This window comes from Cryphonectria parasitica, assembly GCF_011745365.1.
Source record: "Cryphonectria parasitica EP155 unplaced genomic scaffold M406scaffold_9, whole genome shotgun sequence".
Lineage (NCBI taxonomy): Eukaryota > Fungi > Ascomycota > Sordariomycetes > Diaporthales > Cryphonectriaceae > Cryphonectria > Cryphonectria parasitica.
In genome coordinates, this window is record NW_024468917.1 from 1701299 (window position 1) to 1724083 (window position 22785).

At 53.8% G+C, this 22785-nt stretch overlaps 6 protein-coding genes across 6 annotated transcripts; 3 read left to right on the plus strand and 3 right to left on the minus strand.

Moving 5' to 3' along the window:
* Positions 1 to 704: 704 nt before the first annotated feature.
* M406DRAFT_267438 (uncharacterized protein) lies at positions 705 to 3219 on the minus strand (the record flags this gene model as incomplete). Its single annotated transcript, XM_040917879.1, has 3 exons — positions 705 to 2573; positions 2769 to 2964; positions 3134 to 3219. 3 exons carry the CDS (start codon positions 3217 to 3219, stop codon positions 705 to 707), a joined length of 2151 nt encoding a protein of 716 aa, XP_040771865.1.
* A 3728-nt stretch (positions 3220 to 6947) lies between these two features.
* On the plus strand, positions 6948 to 9907 carry M406DRAFT_267840 (uncharacterized protein; the record flags this gene model as incomplete). Its single annotated transcript, XM_040917895.1, has 5 exons — positions 6948 to 7121; positions 7640 to 8375; positions 8433 to 8998; positions 9044 to 9625; positions 9788 to 9907. 5 exons carry the CDS (start codon positions 6948 to 6950, stop codon positions 9905 to 9907), a joined length of 2178 nt encoding a protein of 725 aa, XP_040771866.1.
* A 4595-nt stretch (positions 9908 to 14502) lies between these two features.
* On the plus strand, positions 14503 to 15310 carry M406DRAFT_73347 (uncharacterized protein; the record flags this gene model as incomplete). Its single annotated transcript, XM_040925617.1, has 2 exons — positions 14503 to 14535; positions 14663 to 15310. The coding sequence occupies 2 exons, from the start codon at positions 14503 to 14505 to the stop codon at positions 15308 to 15310; spliced, it is 681 nt and encodes a 226-aa protein (XP_040771867.1).
* A 67-nt stretch (positions 15311 to 15377) lies between these two features.
* M406DRAFT_324545 (NAD(P)-binding protein) lies at positions 15378 to 16855 on the minus strand. Its single transcript, XM_040919884.1, has 3 exons — positions 16681 to 16855; positions 15848 to 16620; positions 15378 to 15728 (listed from the first exon to the last, which is right to left on the minus strand). The coding sequence occupies exons 1-3, from the start codon at positions 16745 to 16747 to the stop codon at positions 15642 to 15644; spliced, it is 927 nt and encodes a 308-aa protein (XP_040771868.1). The 5' UTR covers positions 16748 to 16855; the 3' UTR covers positions 15378 to 15641.
* A 1475-nt stretch (positions 16856 to 18330) lies between these two features.
* On the plus strand, positions 18331 to 19322 carry M406DRAFT_343048 (putative mitotic spindle checkpoint protein; the record flags this gene model as incomplete). Its single annotated transcript, XM_040921828.1, has 3 exons — positions 18331 to 18426; positions 18528 to 18767; positions 18936 to 19322. 3 exons carry the CDS (start codon positions 18331 to 18333, stop codon positions 19320 to 19322), a joined length of 723 nt encoding a protein of 240 aa, XP_040771869.1.
* A 203-nt stretch (positions 19323 to 19525) lies between these two features.
* Positions 19526 to 22294, minus strand: M406DRAFT_282760 (ubiquitinyl hydrolase; the record flags this gene model as incomplete). Its single annotated transcript, XM_040918488.1, has 4 exons — positions 19526 to 19862; positions 19935 to 22045; positions 22123 to 22190; positions 22267 to 22294. The coding sequence occupies 4 exons, from the start codon at positions 22292 to 22294 to the stop codon at positions 19724 to 19726; spliced, it is 2346 nt and encodes a 781-aa protein (XP_040771870.1). The 3' UTR covers positions 19526 to 19723.
* Positions 22295 to 22785: the final 491 nt, after the last annotated feature.

The following is a 22785-nucleotide window of genomic DNA, read 5'->3' on the forward strand; positions in this document are numbered from 1 at the left end:
TCATGGATTGTGGCTCGGAGTATCAATACAATATTATGAGGAACCACAAGGAGGGTGAGAGGTGGCAGGTGATGGCGAGATCCTGTCGACTTGAGCGCCAAAGAAGACATGCAGCCTCCATCCTAAATATTGTTGAGGCTTGAGCTCCCATATCCATCATCTCCATCATTTTGGCGGTAGGCACCGTTGTGTCCCATCGCATGTGCCACTATAGACTCGGCTCGAGGATCACCAGCTACCGGCTGAGCCTCCTTCGCGAGGCCCTGGGATCGTCAGCCTTGCAAGGCCACCCAAAATCTGGCGAGCAGTCCAACGAACAGCGTCTATCTCTCAGAAAGGACCCACATTGCAAAGCGGTAACCTAGACTTCTTATTTTACAGTCATGAAGATTTTCGAAGCTCAGGACTCCTTTGTAGCGGGAAGGATCAGAAATAATGGACACCGCAGTGCCATCCTACAGCCTAACGTCGTGCAAGCTTGGACCGGCTTAGAGGGCATTTTGGCGAATGAGCCAATCGGAAAACAATTACATCTCAGGTGGACCCGACCCACCATAAGACGAAGAAGGGGGGCGGAGACGGGTTGCTTTCACGGTGGATTCGCAGGATATGTATGTCTGGTACGTGTGTGCTTTTGTATATTGGTGCTGCGATGTAGTGTAGAAACCCACATATAGCCTAGGAGAGGAGCACATGCTGTTGGATTACATGATTCCTTCAAAGAGCGACCAGTATGCCGCATCCACACCTTGTAGCGCCCAGTCATCAGCCCCCGCCATGAAGTCTGGCTCTGCGCCCAGACTCGGCCCGGTGCCAAAGGGCAACTGATTGTCATACTGCGCAAATTGCATGAAGCCGATGTCAGAGAAAGACGACTGAGGCGCCTCGAGGGATGCGGACACCTGCTGCTGTGTAGGAGAGAGCGCCATCCTGTCCAGTGCACTGGTCGCGGACGAGGGGTGCCGGCGATGGCCGTGCCAGTCCGCAGTATACGAATATGTAGTGCTTCCGGGTATCTTGATGTTGACAGAGCCCAGGTAGGGTATGTTGAATTGCAGGTCTTTGGCGACGGCCTCTGGGCTTGGTGGTGCTTCGGCCTCTGTGGGTCCTTGAAGGGCTGCAGTCGCCTTCTGAATGATGGGAGCTAGCTGTCCAATGATGCCGACCGCCTCTTTACTGAGCCGGTCTCCATTCACGCGCGCGACATGCTCCATCCGCCTCCTAGTCAGCTCGATCAGCTCACTATCATCGCTGAGCCTAGATCGCACCCAAGTCTCGGTCCTTCGCCTGCCCAGATATGAGAGGCACAAGGTCATCGCTGCGATGAGACCGGCGTAGTCGACCCGCCTGCAGCTGTAAGCCGACACATTATGAGTGCGAAACGAAAAGAAGCGGGAGAGCAGGTCGCGTGCGGTCGCCACACAGGTTGTCTTGGAATAATCGTACCGTGGGGACGCGAGATCTCGAAGCATGTAGGGCACGTGAAGCAGGAGGACTAGGGTGAAATGATGAATCTGGAAAAGGACTTTTGCAGTCGCATCCCACATTGACACTTGGGAGGCGAAAGGGTCGAGGCGTGGTTCGTCCCACCAGCCCGGAGGCATTGCGCTCGCCGCGGCCTCGAGCTCGAGGTCGATGTCCTGGGTGAGCGCATAGATGCTCTGATGTCTAGACGGGTCCCTCTGATGTTTGTCATTTCGCTCACTGATACGCTCAGAGATGAGGCTGTGTGCCTTCTCGAGTCGGTCGATGGGAGTGTCCTCCTCCGATGCCTTCTCCGAGCCAAACTCGTTGCCTCGGCTGCCCAATGAGAGGCCGAGGAGGAGGGACAAATATCGATCCCAAGACACGACTTTGACCCAAAGTACATGAGGGGACGTTCTACGCGCCGGGCTGGTGCTCGGATCGCATGACCTGAACGCTGCTGTATGCTTCTTATCAAGCCCCATCATCTGAGCGAGGCCCAGAGCTCGCCGCGTGGTGATCCAGGCTCTGCGCAGGTTGCCGCAGTTCGCTTGGTAAGAAGCCTGCAAGAGAAGGCACTCTATTCCTTCGGCATACCCCATCAGCTCATCGTTAGACGTGACGAGCGTCGCCCCGTTGAGCAGTCGGCTCATCGTGTCGGTGATGGGAGCACTCGGCCCAAGTGCATCCCAGTCGTAAGCGGGTGGGAGTTGCTGAACGCAGATGAGAATCTGTAGAGCTCTCTTGGCGAGGATGAGCGCGTGGGCGGTCATGGGAGGGCTGACTGCAAGAGAAGCTGTCGTCTCTGCCCTGCCTGCACACCTCTCGGCATCGCTATAGCACATAGACACGGCGTAGAGCGCGCCCGGGCTGGCTGAGATGATCGCGTCGACGACAGCCTGCGGCGGCACGACGCTCCGCAGCGAGTTGCAGACCCAGTAGTGCTGGTTTAGAGGCGGAAGAAGCTGGGGTCCAGCACTTGTCGCCGGTCTCGAAGCCGGCCCCTGGCTCGCTGCGGTAGTCGGAAGGGTAGGAGTAGAGGACTCGATGGAAGTCATGGCTGGCGTCGGGATATGTCCAGACTCTGAGGGTCCCCGTCGGTGAACAGACTCGTGGCGCATAGCTAAAAGGGCGGCGATGGGGCCTTCGCTCGCTGCTGACGTATCGAGCACGTCGACGGACGACGCCCTACGTCCAGCAGCTGCGGGTGCCCCGTGGGACGACGACGCCGCTGAATGACTACGCCGTCCCTGCTGCTGGACATGGGCTGGAGCTGAACCCAGCGCACCTGTGTCGTCTGGGACGATCTTGTCGACGATGCGCTCCATCATCTGCTCGAGACGGTCGAGGCGCCTGGCCAGAGGCGGGTCTGACTTCTGGCCCGGCTCGGGGGCGTTCTCGTCGTCATATTCCTGACTGCGACAGATGGTCCCTCGCTGCTTGCAACCGATACACACGGCATCGTCTGGGGCGTCGAACTGACATTTGATCTTCCGCCTCCTGCCTGTCGATGCTTGTCAAAACCATGGATCGTGGTGGTAGTAGTAGCAAAAGGGGAAGCCCAGGGTAAATGGGGCTCACGATGATGATGTTGATATGGTGGTGGAGGAGGAGGAGATGGAAAAGGGGGGGACGAGTCGCGCGTGTATGTTTTTGCTAGAGAGGTGACTTACATTCCCAGCAGCTCCGGGTACCCTTCCTGACCTTCCGTCGCTTTGCGGGTGGTTCTGAGCCCTCCGCGCGACGATCAGACATGTGTCTTTGTGAATGCCCGGCGTTCGGCCGAAATCCGGACGAGCGACGGCTCCGAAGGTGGGCGCGTTGAGGAGGGCAGTGGGGGTGCAGGATGGTGTGTAGACGGCCAACACCGGTCTCTTTTCTTGGGTTAAGAAGTGTATGGCTCTCTCTCTCTCTGTCGCTCGCTTCTCTCTTCCTCTTCCCGGTGCTGCAATGCCAGAGGGGGAGGAGAGGGCGCAAAGTTCAGCCTTTCAACGAAAAAGCTGGAGGGGTCTCTGTGGATCTTTGGTTCGTCAGCTCCCCTCTTGCCGTCCGTACGCCGCCGTGAAACCGGTTCCCGAATCTGGTAGCTCGAGACGCCGAGCCTCCGACATGCTAAATAGGCCTTCAGCCCAGCCAGCCCATTTCCTGCTCCGCGACCTGCTTCTTCTTCCCTTCTTTCCATGTCCTTATCGCTCACAAATTGGCATCATGATAACATTGTTGGCTTTATTTGGGACAAACACAGCGGCGGTGGCGGCAGTGGCAGCAGGGACCCCACGGCAGGCTGCTCGACTCAGCAGGTGTAGTAGCCTCAGGGCCACCGAACCCACACATCATTGTTGCTTGCGACTTGCTCCTGAAAAACACCCGGGGGGGGGGGGTTCTTCGTGGGCCGCGGCTCGAGGACTTGAGGCGTTTTCTATCATGGCTAGGCACGGTTGCTAGCCAGTCAAGGTTGAAAGTATGTCGGTGTTTTCTGGTGGGCACCTCCGATCCAGGGCTGTATGTACGTGTACGGACTGATCCGTTCGTTGGACGTCTTGGCGACGGCAGATGCATGCAACTGTAGATACCATAGCAATCAAGAAAAGAGGGGTTGAGAAGCCCTCGGGTATAAGCGAGGGACAGACAGCCCTTCCGGTTGGGCAGTTGGCCGCCGCGTCTAGGCGACCTCGTCGTGAGAGGCTGGCTTGCAGCTTCTGCTTTGAGCCATCAGAAGCCCATTTCTGTGCCATAGGCATGATGATATACCTGCCGGTCGGGTGCAGCATACGCATCCGAGTACGTCAGCCCCCTCCCCCCCTCCCTTCCCCAGCCTGTTGGGTCGCTTAGCCGAGGCGGATAGAAAATACTTGTATAGTATTGCATAGTATCTTTGCAGCCGCCGCTCTTGCAACTTGAGGCTTGTGATTCTCCACCGATCGTGATGAGCCGCGGGGTTTAGACGGGAGCCGCGGGGGTGGTCGGAAGGGGGACCGAAACGTGTGTGGTGACACCACAAGTGGCACTTTGCAAGGAGACACTATGTAGATACTGTAATAGAGACTGAGGAGAATGCAAGATGTGGTAGTGGCTTCGTAACTTGATGGTTCTCTCTCTTTCGATCTTGGGAGATGCTATAAGTAGAAGCCAGCTCCTGACTGCCAACATCCATGAGCCGTCTCTATCCTTTGAATCCTGGCGCAATCAATAATCATTGCAATTGCCTTGGAAGGAACGAAGGTGGACCATGGCGAAGGTGCAGTCTGCCATGGCTTGGTCGCACTTGACCTTTCAACAACCTACTCCCCAAGACTCCTTCCCCCTTCCAGAGAAGATGAGAAGACGAAGAAAAACTTGAAAGTGCTGAAAGATTTCATGGCGCTGATGACTGCGAAACCTATTCACTCTACTTCTCGGAAGAGTAGGAGAACTTCGATCACAGTACATTGTCTTCTAGGTCTTTTTTCCTCGTTCTTTTCTGTTCCCCAACTTTTTGCCCCGCCACCAGGCTTGGAATTGGAGGCTTCTTCTTGAGGGGCAAGGGGAGGGGAACAGACGGTTTCTTTGTTTTTCTTCTTCCTTTTCCCTTGCCCTTGTTTTTTTTTTCTTCTTCTTTTTCTCTCTCTCTCTTTCTGCTTCCCTGCTGTTTTCCTTATCTTCATCTCATCCCTCTTGCGCTAAATACCTCCATTTTCTTCTTCTCTCCAATCTTTCTCGCCCGATCCTAAGAGTAAGATCGGATATTGCATCGTGGTACTCGGACCTCTTGGCTAAGAGAGGTTCAGGTTCAATTCTAGGCACCAGGGGTCCCCAGGTCGGGACTGTCGTCACTGTTCAGCCCTAAACCTGATGTGGTTCGCTGGGCTACTGGGTAGAACCCAGCTAGGCGCCATACTGTGCGTAGTAGTGGCAGTCGCAAGGAGATGAGGTGAACACTGCTAAGTCTCTCGCCTGATTCAACCCTATTCTTCAACTCAATCTGTATTTCATGCAGCAATCAATCAATCAATCAATCAGAACCACTACTACCACCACCAACCCAGAGACTCGTCTCGACTCGGCTCAACTAGACTGGACTCGACCTGGCTTCCCCTCCCTGGTTGCATTGCTTAGACGCCCAGATGACCTCACCGTACTGATTTGATGAGCAGATGACAGCTCATTTTCCAAGGCTTGTGCATCTCTCACCGCACCAACGTAGCATGCTTGTGCTGCAGAGAACATGCAGTAGAGATGTGTGTTGCAATATGCACTGCACCACAGCATCGACTCCACACATGAGGCCTGGCGAGGTGTGTGTCGACTTATTCCAGAGAGGAAATGTGCACACTATGGTGCCTTGGTATCAAGCAATCATAAGTCATATCGCCAAGCGCAGTCGGACCCAGCCAGTAAACTGAGGGACAGGCCATCGTTAGTGGAGCTTGTTGCCGAGATCATGGATGGCCCTCCTCATGCATGGTCCCAGCACAGGGCTCTTCTGAAATCTTCAATTATTTTTCATTTGTGCCACCCCCCCCTCTGTTGCGCTTGTTATTATTGTTGATGGTAGTGTGGGTGCTGCAGCAGGTTACCTGTCCAGGTGTGCCTGGATTCCCACACATCTCCTACATACTGACTTATAAGCTTATTTACTCACTGGCCTATTTACCCATCATATAGTAAGTAGCACTGCTGCGTACAAACATCCTACACATCCTCTTAGAGTCTTCGACCTGTCAACCAAGCAAAGATTGGTGTGGTAGTAGTGTGACGTTGGGTCCCGGATCCAGCCCAGGCCCCAACAAACGCCACTCACGTTGACGTGGGTGAGCGGCACTCAACTCTTCCTAAAACGGACCTGAGACTGGGTCATGCCGAGAGAGGAGAGGACTTGGACGGGACTCGACTCGACTTGGAGCCTCGCGATCAAGTCACAAGACGAAAGCAGCCGACGAGCAAGAAGATCAAAACCACACGCCGTCCCTTTTCGCACTATCATCGTCTTGTCCAATCTTTGTTCCGCCAGTCCTCCAGTACACTGACGTACTTGCCTCTCTACTCCTCTCTGTCTCTTTGTTTTCCTCGACTCCTCCTCCATACTGAGAACACAAACAAAGCGAGCCACATATCTTGCATTAGTTCGTGGTTTGTTTCTCACATGTTTGCTGGTGCCTCGCCTCCACACAAGACAGACGTGTCTCTGCCTGTTGAACGCTGGCCGGCCATTGACGACCACTCGTCGACTCACCGTTGACCGACACTCTCACACGCGCACGCTCCACACGTCTCCCCAGCCCGGTCTCCTCTATTTTTCTCTCTCTCTCCTCTTGCACTATACCAACCTGACGAGCATCTCGCCTACTCAATTTGAACATGCCGGACGCCTCCTCGCCGCCGCCACCACCACCTCTTATTATCTGTATTCCCCCTCCCTCCTCCTCGGTGCATCGCCTGTACCTTGAACTGTCGGCGAGACAACAGTCCTCAGCCGCAGCAAAACGGCGGTAGAAAAGAGGAACATGGCTGGCCCCCGATCCGAGGCCGTCGATCTGGCCGCCCTCGAGGCCTCTGTCGGTCAGCCAGACGCCCTACAGTGCTGTTGTGGCAACACAGATTGTCATTTTCTGAAACACAATTGCTCTGTCCTCAATAGTGTCGAAAGAGATGTGCATACGGCTGCTCGCCTCGGTCAGGTACGTTTTTGGGCTGTCCCACCTCCTGTCTCTTGCGTCTCTCTGCCTGCCTGTCAGCCTGCCGCCTGTCTATTCAGTCTGTCCTCGGTTGGGCGTACCTGAATCCTACCAATCCTTCCATCTCTGTTGCCCCGGTCTTGTTGTTGTTCTTGTTTGTCAAGTCTGCATGCGGCCTGAAATTGGGGGCCTCTCCGCCCAGGGCAAACCGGATACCAGCAGGTCAGGTACTTGTTGATATACTACTATGTAGTGGACTGCTTGGCTGCTGTCTGTTTCTGTCTCTGTCTTTTCTTTTTCTCTTTCTTTCCGGTGTTCCATTTTGCGGGGTTGGTCACATTCCTGACCGAATTGCATTCTTCGCGTCGGGCATGTCCTGTGTCCTGGGTTCAGGCCGCGTTGGAATGCCAGAGGAGTCTTCCTCCGGCTGCAGTAATGATTTCTTCCTCGCCGCAGCCACGCAGGATGTCCTCCCGACAGAAACGTGTTGTAACCTTCCAGGGCTGACGTTCTCGCTGCAGGCCCTTCTAGCCCGGCATGAGGCTCTCATGGCCTCGGCCGAGACGGAACGATTCGAAATGCAATCACGTATCGACCAGCTCGAGACCGACAAGAAGTCCCTCGAGGCCGAGAACGCCCGCACCATCCAGGAGAACCGCGCCCTGCTCGATCAGCTCGAGTCCCTCAACAGCTCCGTCGCCGACTCCGAGACGCACATCAAGAGCCTCGAGGCCACCCTGCAGAGCACTGAGCAGTCGCTCCGAAAGCTAGAGAGGGCAGAGCTGCGCGCGAACGAGCTCGAGACCCAGCTCAGCGTCGTCGAGGCAGAACAGGCCGAGCTACACAACACCCTCGTCACGACGCAGGCAGAGGCCAGGTCGGCCATGCAGAGGTGGCACAAGGCGGAGAAGGGCATCTCGGAGCTGCAGGAGAAGCTGGAGAGGATAGAGCGAGAGGCCCGTGAGGAGCGCGACCGCCACTCCGACATGGTTGAGCGCATGGAGAAACAGCGCGCCATGGAGAAGGACCTCTACACAGCCGCCGGGAGGCTCAAGGGCGCCGCCGCGGCCAAGACGATCGGTGACGGCAAGAACGGAGGCACCGTAGTGTCTCATTTCGTGCGCGACCTGCTGTCGGACAATGCGAACCTGCAACTGGGCATCGCCGAACTGCGCGAGCTGTTGATGAACTCCAACGACGAGATTCAGCACCTGCGCGAGCAGCTCATGTTCCACCAGCCCGCCGACGACGACGACGGTGGCGACGCCAGCGCGGCCAGCACCCTCAGGGCCGAGCTGGGCTCGTCAGAGGAAGGCCTGGATCCCAAGACACCAAGGTCACCAAAGCAGCCACACAGGCCCGAGCCCACGCCATCCGTATCACAAGAACTACATATCCATCATCACTACCACGTTACGAGGCCCGTCGAGCCGAAGAAGCCGCTGAAGAAGAAGCGGCAGGGCTTGACGCCCAACATCTTTACACCCTCGAGGCCCTTCTCTCCCTCGGGCGCGTCGAGCCCCGCACAGTGGCGGCTGGAGCACAGCGCGACATCCCCTGGCTTCGTCTCGCACTCTGTGAAGGAGTCTATCTCCACAATCCCCTCGACCCGCTGGTCTGTCTTCTCGGACCAGCCATCTGACTTTGCATCGTCATCTGTGCCTAGTTCACCCATGTCTACCCATCACCGGAGGATCTCCGTCTTTGACCAAGATTACGACTCCCCTGCGTCGCCCGCGACCAGTGTGGATCCCAACTCCCCAGCATGGACGAAGCATTACAGAGCGTCGCACAACCACGATACAGGCGCGCGCACATTTTCAACCCCGAGGCCATTATATCTAGGTGATGTGCCGGAGGACGAGCCGCATAGGGAGTCGGTAGGGTCATCTTCAGGGCAGAGAGTACCTAGGCTCACCACCGAGAATGAGCGTCTGATCACAGACGTGTCCCAATGCACACCACAACTGTCGGCAAGCACATCTCCAGACGCATCAACGGGCAACCCCTCCGACGGCGCGCTCAGCATGCCGTTGACGCCCAGCTTCGACGACTCCTTTGTGGGCTCCCGCCCGCGCCTCCACCGTGTCTCCTCGCAGGAGTCCATCATGTCGCTCAGTGGAGGTCTAGACATCCACACTTTGAAGGTACGACCTGGACAGCTCGCGCTGCGACCTCTCGGCTCCGTGTCTGCTGAGACAGAACTGAGTGCCGTCATCGCACGACCCACCATCGCGAGGGGAAAGACGGATGGCAAGAGGGGGAGTGTCGTGCTGCGGGACAACCTTCTCAACCTGCCGAACCTGGTGATCTCAGTCGAGGCACCGTCTCCCACTGGAAGTGAACACACCCCGCAGCGGCAGTCATCAGCCAGCAGCGGCTTTGGTCGCATCGTCAGCTGGCGGCCCTGGGGAGGCAAGAACAGCAATCATAACAGTCCGAACACGGCCACGGAGCAAGCCAGCAGCGAAGCCTCGACGCCCGCCCCATCTGAGCGCGCCCGCAGTGTCTCGCCCAACCCAGTCTCGCCCACCACCGAGTCGCCCGGCTCCTCGATCCTGGAGGTCACGCGCGCCAGCAGCAACAACAGCGAGACGCCGACCAAGAAGAAGCACCCACCACCGCCCACGGACATGGCTTTCTCGCCGCGCAACTTCGGTATCAACCAGACCGGCACGATCCCTGGCTTTTCGGCTTACTGGGCTGCTCATCAGATGAAGGGCCCCACGGCCCAGGTTGTCCCTCAGAATGTTGACACCGAGGCGCTGAGGGAAGGACTCGAGGAGTAGCTCTCGGGAGACTCTTGTGATAAACCCGGCCAGTCACATGAAAGCTGTTAGGTCTTCAGCGACATTACAAGACTATGGGCAACCCCCCCCCCCCCCCCTCTTTTGATTTCTTTTGTTATTGTCTGGCTTTTTTTTTTTTTTTTTTTTTTTTTTTTTTTTTTTGGCTTTGCATATCAGCAGGGTGTAGGAGGTCCGTGTGACGTTTTATCAGATTGCATTTCAGAACCAAGGAGTTGAGGATGGCGGGGGGACGAGGTTTTGTTTCTTCCTTTGTATATTTTATGCAACAACAGAGCGCCTTACGAATTGTTGAGAGGAACATTGGATAATACAGCCAGGGTGTGGCATGTCTAGGTGTATACATCAGGTTGCATAAGGATTGTCATAAGTTGGTCTAGAGAGGAAGGAAACTCAGCAGGTGCTCGCTACAAGACAGAGAGAGTGTGTAATTGTTTGGGAGTTTGAAGCGCGTGTATATCTATGAGTAGTCTATAGTGAGTGTTACAGTGATACCCACCCATGCACCAGATGGATGAAAAAGGGTGCCCGAGGAGGGATGTGGGCAAACTGCTCCATGGAGGCTGTTGGAAACCAAATATGGGCCAATATATAGATATGTGACATAATTAATACGAGAGTTTGATTGATTGGCGAGAGTGGTTAGTCATTTATGCATGTGTGTGTGGTTGGCTGCTTTGTGGGTTGCGACATGATATATGATACATTCATGCTCGTCGTGCATGTGATGAACTCGGGATTGGCTGGGCTGCCTTTGAATCAATTCTGGTAGGCGTTGATTGGAGCATTGAGCGTTGGCAATACTGAGGCTGTCTCAGATTCAAGACGGCAAAGCCACAACTTTCGTTAAATTTCCACAGGCCATGTTACGAGGACTGCGTTATGGACTGAGTTTGTCTTGCTCTGCCCTCGGCAATAACTAATACGATCTCGGGCTTGAACTCCTGTGCATGTGGTCCTCTATTTATTCCAGATGTCGATTTCCCCGTATCTGTATGTCGTATTGCTGCAGCCATGCCCTACCTGTTCCTACTGGACGCGTTACCCAAGGACAAAAGACATAGCGAGAATGTCGTCTTGGGCTCGACTAGCAAATCCGTCCTAGCCTCTTGCTTGACGTGGCCGAAGAGAAGGCCACTACGAAATTGGGCTTCGGGCACCCCGAGGTTCATACCTCATGGGTGGGATGGATTGAATCGCGTCGCAAGGCAGAAGAATTGGGGGAAAACAAATGTGTGGTCGATAGGAGCAGTAAGCCCCCCCCTTGTGCGTTTTTATTCGCTGTAGTCATCTCTTCCTTTCCGATTATGCAGTCCCCGCCATTCTCTTCCTTCAACATTCTTGGTGTTGTGCGCCCTGACTCCATCCGATTATTCCAACCATGCCGACCCGAAATTGTGGTAGCCACCCCTTTTAACGCCGTGAGATATCCGCTCCCTGTATGCATGTGTATTCCGCTGCTCCAGTACAGATCGATCGCGCTAATTAAAATATCTCCATCGCGTCCTCTGTCTTCTGACTTGTGTGTATGCGAGTGTGTGAAGAAGGCACAAGCTCTGCCGCTGACGTAAACTTGAAAGACGGCACACCAAAAAAAAAAGGGGGGTGGAGTGGTTGATCCCCGACACTGGAGAGGCAGAGCGATTCCGACAGTTTCGTATTGTGTGGTCGAGGCCTGTCCTTTTTTTTTCATGTCATGAGTCAGTACTCCTTCTGCACGAACCAGGTGCAAGCTTTTGTCTTGCAGTGAGAGGTGTGTGAACCAACCTTTTTGCTCCAAGTCGCCCATCACCATGCTCTCATCCCAAGCCAAAAGAAAAAACCCTCCAGACCAGACCACAGACAAGAGACACACACAAGAATGGTGTGTTCCGATTGTTGCTCAGTGTTTCAACCAGCCCTGGCTGAAGTGGGACACCCCGCGTTGTTTTGAAAGAAAAGATCACCTCTTCCGGAAGCTGATAGACCCAAGCCTCGTACAGCAGATTATGAAGCCGACGATAATGAAGAGGAGGATGATAACCGCCTCAACGTAGAACAACACAGCAGTAACCATTTTGAATGAGTGAACGTGTTTGACTTTGCTTAATAACGAGTGTGGGTTTTTATTATTATTGGGTGAGGGAGGGTGGTGTCGGCTTCGGGACGCTCAACTTGTACCGGTCTCGGTCTTCCGGAATAACGAGAGGAATCGTGGAGGTCGCGGAATGAGGCTGAAAAGAGGTAGAAAAGAGACCACAAGAAGAGGCTTAGAAAAACGGTGCAGCTGCCAAAGAGGTTAAATATACCATTGCAACATTTCCTGTCAGCCCCAGCGAGCCAGGGCCTAGAATTGGGTATGCCGTTTTTTGGTGCTGCCCTTTCTCCTTTTTAATTTCCGTCCCTGTCCAGCAGGATTACGCACCGCTCAGGGGCTATCTGTGGGTACTAGGTGTGCTGCTGAAGACTTACCGGGGTTATTCACCAAGAGGTTTTTTTTTTCTCTCTCTCTCTCTCACCTTTCTTGTTCCCCCCCTTCGCTCTCGCTCTATACTTGCTTAGGTTATCTCTTCTCACCTACTAGTCTAATGGGCAAAAAGATGTGGGTCTGGTCCGATTCTGAGGAACCTTGCTTCTGGGAGAGAAAGTGAAAGGGGGGCAGGGTGGGCGGCTGACAGCGATCCCTCAGAAGCCACTCGAGTTGCCAAGCTCCGGCGCGGGATCTTGAGTACCGAGAGAGAGAGAGATTATAGGATTGCATTTTCTTCATTGGTCTGCAGGCCAGGGCTAATCAGGATCGAGAGCCTCAATCCCGACGCCTTGTCGGAATCCTGTGTCACAGAGCTCGCTCTTTGGGCTACTGCGCCGCAGGCCTAGTTCTCTGGCCTAAACGAAATTATCCCTACACCCAAAAAGATATGGAACTGCCCCCTATTTGTTAGTGGTGGGCCCTGGACCGGTGTTCCCACTTTGCTGCCCTTCCGTGGGGCAGACTATCCGGGGCCAATTGACCGGGGCGTGATCTAAAAGTGATCAAATGTGTGTGTCCTTGGTTTTTTTTGGTTTTTTTTGGGGGGGAGGGGGGGGGTTTAACCATCCAAATTAACCAGATCTCTGGTTTTCAATGCATTGATAACAGGTCGGCTTGCCTCAAAGGAGATGAGACTCGTGACCAGACACGGTTGAGCACCTTGCGCAAATGTTTTGACCCCTGCTGTCCTCGAATAGGAAAAGCCAGGACAGAAGAAAACGGCTGACTTGCTATAGCTGCATCGCGAACACACTTATCGATCCCCAAGAATCCCTCAGGAATTAATTGTATACGAGTCGTTTGCGGGTCCCCCACCGGGCGCTATCGGTTGTCGGCACTGCATCGAGTTGCGAGCGGAGAGTTGAGATCGACAAAAAACTGGATTTGCTGTGATAATACTGATAGGCCTTCGTAACGAGCAGACGCGCAATCCCATTATGATCGCACTCGTCAAGCTTGACGTGTGGCCTCTCAGAAGCCTTAGGGTCTTGAACTTGGATCTCGTGGCTGGTACTTTGACAGTAGGTGATGATCCACCGCTACGATGTCCAGATCGCTGGGCATTAAACCACAGCAGATTCGACGTGGAACAATAGAGGCCAAGCAGCGCTGCCCGACTTCGCTTCTCTTGCCTTTCCGCCGCGCTGATGCAGACAGGGACGCTTCTAAGTTACATCATCACCACAGGAATAATACCTCAGCTCGGAGTCAATATCGACCTTTCTGGACCGTATTACGATACGCCTGCGTGGCCTGATGCTGGCCAGATATCTGGCCGCTTCCTATGTCCTTCACAACTGGGCGTCCATTGAACACGACGACACCCCTTTAGGCCAGTATTCATTGCCACGGTGTAATCAGTGTGAAGCAGAGACGGGCGGAAAATGCCAAAAACCTAAAATACGAAGGGGGAAAGTGAGATTGCTCTGTTCCAGTCTTCGGTCTCAAATAAACACCTCGCGCCCATTCGATGCAACACTGACAAAAAGCAATGCCACGACCAACATATTAAAAGATACATCTCCTTATCCAAATCGAGAGGTAGCCTTCCATCCAAGAAAACCTTAATGGAGTGGAGATAATGAAGGTTCACGCAAATCCTGGAGAGAAGATACTGCAGGTCATTACTCTGTTGGACACAAACTGCAAGGGCCTTGCGGTACGGGACGAAAGTGTAATTCGATGCGGCTGACCCGCTCGCTGAAGAAATCCAATCTGGCAAACCATTTTGATCACTACTGTAGTTCCGCCAGCTACTGCCATGCTCGCTTGAGGAAACACCAACAGCTGGAGTAGACCGTGTGATTTCTTGATCAATAATGGACTGTGATTCGAGCCAGCTTACGATCTTTGATATCTTCCACACACCCGGAAGGCCGTAGTTCCAAGTTGATTAAGGTTTTGATTTATAATATTTGTACCAAGCTATGAATCTTGCACCATCTTGATGCCACCTCAAGTAGTTTGCATTATATCAATGCTCTGCTATGGCCTACCATAATTCTGTAAAAGTTAATTGAATTTATGCTTACCGTAACTGGAACTACTGCCTGCTGCTAACGTCATCATGCACAGAGATGCCCACCTGCTGCCTGGCCTAGTACGACCTACAGCTTCGGGATGACACTGGAAAGCCTTAGAAGCTACAACACCAATTCATACACTTCCTTCTCTTGGCTCGAAATGTTCTCTTGCGACATGTCAAGAGGGAACCCTATTTACTACAGCGCCCCGCTCTGGTCGCCAAGATGTCCGTCGGCCTCCTCTTCGTGATAGCCCCCGAGGCAAACGAGAACTCTATCAATCGCTGCCTGCTTCACCTGAAGGACTGGGAATACGGCAGCGGCGACAGATTCCGTATAGTCACGTCCAAATCGACAGACGCCCTCCTGCAATGTCTCGTCCCGCCGCCCCATCCGAAACCTGATGCGATACCCCAGCTGCCTGAGACGTCAGCACCCGTGCCCCCGAGCCTGGTAGAGGAGAACGAGTGGGCAGGCGCCAGCATTTCCGACGTTGAGGCGTTCTGCTTGGCGTTGAGCCAGTCCGAGACGCGCTCGCTCAACTACTCGGAGGTTGTCGTCCTGGATGCTGAAGGGATCGACAAGCAGACCTGTGTCCTGATGTCTCGCCCGTACGACATGGATTACTTTGAGAAGTGCCGGTTTCCGTGGTACCAAACCTACCTGATCTGGTGTAATCTGGATATCGCAAATATGGATTGGGAGGACTACGTGGGCGAAGAACCTGCAGAGGGTATGGAAGAAAGGTGGCGAACTTCTATTGTGGAGGATCAAGGGGAGTTCCTTTCTGACGAGAATAGAAAGCTGCGAGACAAGGCCATCAGAGAGTTGGAGGACTTGGACAAAGCTTAGGACCGGTGGTCTCGTCGATTTCCAGATAGCGGCGGTTTCAAGATTGTTAAGTTGTTGGAGGGTCTGTGAGTACATATGATATATAAACTGAATGACTTCACTGTTACATCAAATGCATCTTCCTTTGCCTTTCACTGTTAACTCGGGCCTCTTCTTAGAAATAATACCATTTGATTAGCCGTTATCCCATCCCAGGTGCTGATAGTTTAGCTTTCAATTTCACATAGCGCCTTCATATGAACCAGGTTCATGAACGCTGACCTAAATCTCATACACTTTATCATTACTCCTAAAGATGAATCATAGATCCTCGAATCTTTGCGGCTGCGGATCAGTCCACGGACGCCTGCTCCTTGGCCATCTTAGCCGCCTCCTCAGCCATCCTCTCGGCGCGGTACTGGAGAAGGGCCTTGAGGACCTGTGCAATGCGTGATTAGCAGACGCACGCAAACGCTCTTGTGACACCGTACGGTTCAGGCATCTCAGAATCATCTCGCCATATGCACTCCAGATTGGGGTGGAAGCGGTACGACTTACCGTATCCTCATCCACCTCGCCCACAAGTTCCTTCGACAAATGCAGAAACGCCTGGTCTACCTCCCTAAGCTTTCCCTGTCGTGAATATATCGTCTGACCGTGCCTCTTCTCGTCCGCCATCAAGATAACGGTGCTCCTGGCGACAACCTCGGCGTCCTGCGTCTGCTTCAGATGCCCTACAGCTTCGAATGCGTCATGTGCGACCATCCCCGTCAGCGTCCACGATGGAGCGATACAGTTGACTCGGATGCTGCTGACATTCTCGGCAAGAAGTGGCACCAGTCCGCGCATGAAACCCAGCAGTCCGTGCTTGGATGCGCAGTAGTCCACGTTTCGGAAGCGCTGGAAGCCCGTCGCGCTTGACGCCAGCACGATCGAGCCGCCGGGTGGCGTCTGGTGGCGCATATGGTACATGCCGAGGTAGGCCGTGTTGATGCATGCTTTGAAGTTGACGTCCAGCGTGACCGAGGACGGCTCCTCCAGCTCGCCCGTCTCCGAGTTGAAGGTCTCTCCGAGGTAGTTTGCTCGGAGGCCGGCTATCCCGGCAGCAGCGAAGACGTGATCGATTCGGTTGTGCTTGGCAGCGGCGGTTGTGAAGAGGGACCGCAAGGAGGCCCAGATGCTGACATCGGTGGCGACAAAAGCCAGGTGGTTCCCTTCGCTGTACTGCTGGAGGAGGGTATCTGGAGGCGGGTTCTGGTCGCCAACCACAACGGAGGCGCCAAGCTCGAGGAGTAGGGAGGTTGTGGCGAGGCCGATGCCTGAAGAGCCACCTGGATTGTATGTGAGTGGATGCTTAGAGATATACGTGGAAACAGAGCAAGGGCCATTACCAGTAATTACAATAACCTTGCCTGAGAGGCCAGTTAGGTCATTCTTTTCAACAGTGAATTCAGCCATTGTCCGCACTGATACGTGTACCTCTTGCACCGCCGTTGAGTCAGTAGTTAGCTTGATTTTGTCAGGAGTATGATCTGGAAGATTGGTCAGAGTTTGTTCTCAAGTTAGCCCATGCAATAATTTTCAAGGAGAAGGTGTTCTGGAGAAGAAAAGAGGAGAACTGAGCTGTCCACTAAGTGATCAGAGCTGGGGAGGTACTTCCTGTCAGCTGACTGAACTCCAACAATGGGCAGGACATTAAGTTACAGGTTTTAAAATATAAGTAGGTGAACTGTAAGATCAAAGTCGTCAAGCTGCTAGATTGAACCATTTTTTTTAATTCATTTTGTGGGGATTCGTATGTTTACTCTCAAGCTTTGCACGGTAATGCAGAGCCTTGGCCTCTACCTGCGGACATATCTGAGCCTGACCTTTTCCAACTATCAAGGCGTTGTACATGTCACCATCATACTGGATCCGAGCTGAGCAGGCGTCCCTCACTTTCACCTTTGCGCCATAGTATGACGATTAATTGTGGCAGACTCTCCCAGTAATGGGCTCTGTGGAACTTCCTCACTATAAGTACTTACTATGTAATTGAGTACTTGAAGTATATTCATTGGAGGGTGCAGCTAAATGCGGGGGTGCCGAGGTCCCAATCTGTCTGCATCTGAGGACCTTATTGGCAAAACCTCTACGGCTTTCTTTAATTTTCAGTACTGAACAGAAGCGCACAGCACCCATAATTGCTCCTGCACCACAATTCTGTACCCATTTGCGACTTTGCAGCTGACACACTCCGAGGTTTTGAGATCTCGGACGACATGGGTACGCTCGGTAGCTATGGTCAGTGACCAGTGATAAAAAGCTCTGTGCGGGATATCCCAAGCGCAGCCTTGGCTGACGCTGATACTAGAGAATGTTGCAGAGTACTGCACAATTGTAAACATCCTATTTAATTGCATGTCAGCGTCGAGATACCCTCTTCATGAAACGCTACTACATGTTAGACTCTATGTATGTGCAGCCGGCTGTATAGGGCCAGCACCAGGGCCAGCGCAGGGCTAGGGCTAGCTGGGATATATAGCTAGCCTTCTTGGATACCATCTATGGGCCCATGCAGCGCTTCCTTTTCGTTTCTTTTCAGCACATACGAATCACTGAAAAATTACATGAAAGAAGGCGAAATCCCTTTTGTGCAAGACTTGAGCTGACGACCGGTCCGTAAGGCGGATTTCCAAAGCAATGTTCGGATAAAACCTCAGGAGAAACAAGTGGAAGGCGTTTATATTAGGCTGAACAAGGCAAAGTAACAAGATGGTTGCCTGAAGCTGGTTGCTCAGCCCTAACCCTCAAGAGATCAATTGAGACGCTATGTGGACCCCCGCTGTCTTGTCGCGCAGGCTGGCCCCCCACCCCACTCCCATTACATCTGTAGTGACACTGCAGCCCATAGCAACCGCCGAATGTAAACAAATTCCCCAACTCTATACCTGACACAGCTTCTTTTACCGACACGCCATCACGTTCTCAATATCGCGACAGCTCTCAACGCGCTAACTTCTCTTCACTTCGCAAAAGATCACTCCAGCACACGTACCATAATGGCAACCTCTGAAAAGCCCAGCAGGGAAAAAAAGGACACCTCCAAGGTGCACAAGCTCTCGCTCCGAGGCAGCGCCAAGCTGGTCGCCGAGTTCGTACGTCGAGCCCAGCTTCCTTCCTCGCCACGCGGCTCTTCTTCTTCAATCTCTTAAAGGACAATCGCTAATAAGACCAATCTCTTTTTCACCTACCACAGTTTCAATACTCGATTCATTCCATCCTTTACCAGCGCGGCGTCTATCCGGCCGAGGACTTCACCATCGTCAAGAAGTACGGGCTGAACATGCTCGTGTCGTCGGACGACCAGGTCAAGGCCTACATCAAGAAGATCATGTCCGCGCTGGACCGGTGGATGAAGGACGGCAAGATCTCCAAGCTGGTGATCGTCATCACCAACAAGGACACTAGCGAGCACCTGGAGAGATGGCAATTTGACGTGAGGCCGCACAGTCCCTTTACCCCCCTCACACCTTAGAAAGGGCCACACAGCAAAAAAAAAAAAAAAAAAAAAAAAAGATGGCCTGCAAGTAGCTGGACGGCACGTCGCTGACTCAAGAGAAAAAACCATTCCCCCCTATAGATCAATATCACCGCCGCACCAAAGTCAAAATCCAAATCCAAATCGTCCACCAGCAAACCTACACCCGCCGACTCCGAGAACCAGGAAAACTCGGCACCGCCGGGCACCAATATCAACACCCTGGCCTCTCAGCCAGCCCCAACCCCCGAAAAGACCGAGGCAGAGATCCAGTCCGAGATCGCCGCAATCTTCCGCCAGATCACCGCGTCCGTGACTTTCCTTCCGCAGCTGGACGCGGGCGAGTGCACCTTCAATGTTCTGGTGTACGCGGATGCAGACTCGGACGTGCCGGTGGAGTGGGGCGACAGCGACGGCAAGGAGATTGTCGGCGGTGAGAGGGTGCAGCTTCGGGGTTTCAGCACCGCGTATCATAACATCGGCACCACGGTCGACTATAGAGGTGACTTCTAGCCGCTGGATAGGGCTGGGCTGTAGACAGCAGGCTGTGAGAGGAGAGGTGGGATCAATCACGCAATCAAAAGGGTTCTATACGTGGGCAAAGATGGCTGGGATTGGGGCAAACTGGTCTGGGATTTGTATTGTAAGACCGCAAATGACGAGATGCGCATGACAACACGGGGCGTTCGGGTCGGTTTAGGGCACCATCTGGAAATACCATGAATCTTATCTTTTATTTTGGACTGCTCATCCTGATATCTTGCTCGCAGTAGGCGTCTCTTGATGGCCTCAAGCGGCCCCATCAATCAAGCAATTGGCTATCTTGTTAGACCGTCTTCAACTCCAGCCGAACTCGCATTGCCATCTCGAATCTAACTTGATACTTTTGGTCCAAACACCTAGCATACTCCTGTCTAAACACGCTTGAAGAAATAGACATAGGCGAACTTGCGCATTTCCTCGATATCCACCGCCTCAACAACCTTCTCATCGTTGAAGAGGACCCAGGCCGACTTGTCCGGCAGCTGCTTGCGGACGAAGGCCACGTAGTGTCTGTCGAAACGTAAGACGTTAGCAATAGTCTCGACTCAGCGGATCCAAACAAGAAATATAGGTTTCACTAACCCAGCATGAATGCTTGTGCCCTTGTGGCACACGATACTCTGTAGTTGGAACTGTGCAGGCAGCGTTGCGCTTCCAGCAGGGCCAGCAGCTGTCACGGGTGCTGCACCTCCGTCAGCGTCATCGCCGCCCACCAGACCTGGATCATCTGGATGACTGAAGAGCCACTCCACAGCACGCTCCATATCACCATTCGTCTCCTTGAGAGCCTTCTGGGCTTGGGCCTCACCAAAGCCCATAGCGCCCAGCATCTCAATCTGTTCGGGGTTTGCTGCCGCACCGCTATTTCCCGCAGTTGAGCCAGTCAGGTCAAGGGGAACGTCGATATCGGGGTCTTCCATGTGCTGGAACAGCCATTCCATAGCGGCGTTTCCATCACTGTTTCCAGTGGCGTGGAGCGCCTTCTCACAGCGCACACGAGGGAATCCCATAGCCTCCAGCATAGCAAGAGCGGCTTCGTTAGGCACAAATGCTGGAGTTGCAGATGCAGCCTCCTCAGGCAGGAGCTCTTCACCGGGTTGCTGGCCTTGGGACAGGTAATGATCCAGTAGGAACGGTTCATCAGGAACAATGATAGGCACGTCGACCTTCACCTCGACCCAGTTGATGATAGCCATCCGTCGAGCATTGACAGCGAATATCTCGGGGAACGTCTTGAAAAGTGTCCGCTTGGCGTAGCCATCCTTGGAGCCGCAAGATGAGCACGTGAGCTCCACTAGCTCCTCAGCCGTAAAGTCGTCCAAACACTGTTTGAATGTCACAGGCTTCCACGGAGCAGGTCCCTCTTCTCCCTCCTTCTGTGACTCTTTCTCCATAGGAAGGATTATCATGATATTGTCCTGCTCATTGGTAGAATATCGAACTTTTTTGCAACCACGGCATTGTAAACGCTGTTCCAGAGTAAAGCGGAAGGGAAGAGTAGGGTCAGCAGTGGGTGAGGGGTGCTCCGAGCGGGTGATGAGCTTGAAGAGGTGCTGGAACAGCTCGAATGCATCTTGTTGCCGCATTGTGGAAAATTCCTGGTGGCCGCGACCGATCAAGTGCTTGAACATGGCTGGGGCCAAACCCCGCTGGTGTGCCGTAGCAGGGTCTTGACCCGATGCAGAGGCATCTGGGTCCGGTTTTGAGTATCGTCCGGAGAGAAGACCATCAGCCATCTTTCTAAGCTGTGTCTCGAGGTCCTCAGCTGGCTCCTGCACGATGGGCAGGTCGTCATAAACCTCGTAGTAGCGCTTGCGGAACGCTGGGAGGTCAAAGAGGCACTGCAGGATGCTGGCAAGATAGCAGCTGTTGCCGAGGTTCTTCAAGCCGGTGAGGCCGGGTCCAAACAGTGGCACCAGCTCATGGCCATCCTGTGTCGTGGTGAAGTCCCACTTCAGGTTCTGCTCGATTTGCATTTCTGTCAAGCTTTTCTCTGTCTTCTGCCTCTCCGCGATGTTGATGCCCCAATTCGCCAGGTGGGCGGCCAGCGACTCGTCAATCCGCTCATCATCGCAGGTGTAGCAGTATACATCTGCTGTCCCCTCTGCACTGATGGAGCCGAGCTTTACAGCGACACCGTGACCCGTCTCCTTTGAGTGCGCCAGCGCGTGGGAGTTGCCGCCCACACCACCGAACTGGGCCCTGCCGCAGCCCAGGGCACCACACTGCAGACACAGCCAGAGGTTCTCCTGGAGATCGCACTTAGCACAGCCTCCCAGGTCTTGACCTGCGATCTCCCGTGGCTCTTCCTGCTGCATGAGGAGGATGTGCTCGCAGCTTGTCAGCTCCTGCTCCCATGCCTTGATCTCCTCCTTGCGCGAGAAGGTATTTGATGTCATGATGCCGTCGACGACCGGAGCGATCTTGGGGTTGGTCGTATCGATGGGGGTATCGCACTCGAGGCACCTGACTGACAGGGCGTGGTCGTATTTGTCTTCATCTTTCTCGGCGGCGATAGCAAGCTTTGTGATTTTCTGGGGCGGCTCGTCTCTAACGACCGCCTTGCGCGTCCTTTTGATATTCAGGACGAGAGGATGGCTGCGGAGGGCAGCATGGAGGGCAGCGTGCTGTCGATCGCCGGCACAGCCTCCGTTGAAGCACTGGAGGCAGACGTCGAGACCTTGGGCCTCGTCCTGTACCAGGCACAAGTCAGCTTCTCGGGTCCTCCGTAAGAAAAAGAGTTGGGGCAGAGTAAAGAATGGCTGCATACGATGGAGTCGAAGCACTGGGTACAGTCCTCTCGATAGACTGACTGGTTGGGCGTCGGGGGCGAGAGACCTGATCACAGCAACCAGTCAGCAACAAACACACACATGCAGACAGCCTCTCTCACAGTTCCCAGCTTGTGCCTCACCAAGTGACTCGACATGTGTGCACGCCATTTTGTTTTCTTTTGTTTTCTTTTTTTGTCCAGTCTGACTGCTGAGAGTCAACGACTGAGAAAAAGAAAAGAGAGGCAAGGGTATGGGTCGTATTGTGTTGTTGGACCCTTTTAAGTTTGCGAGGGGGAGGGTAGAGAAGCTGTCAGAAGAAGGCAATAAACAATTACGTCTGTCAGCAAAGTGCCTGCAAGCTGTAGGCAAGGGCAGGGCACAGGGGAGGGGCAGACGCGACCACCCCGCGTTTGGGCCTGGGACATTTCCCTTAGCGTGCCAGCTCAGCAGGGATGGTAGAGAGGTGGGGCTCCACCATGGTGAAAGGTGTCTATACACCGAAGCACTTGAGTCACTATCAATATGCCATATGATCTGGCTGACGGCTTGTTAATGATAAGCTGTCGACGTCAGAGCTGCTCACCAGGGGCCTTCTACCAGGGTTGGAAGATACTCTCAGTGGGGCAGTCTCTTGGCTTCTCTGACGAGACGAAATTCCG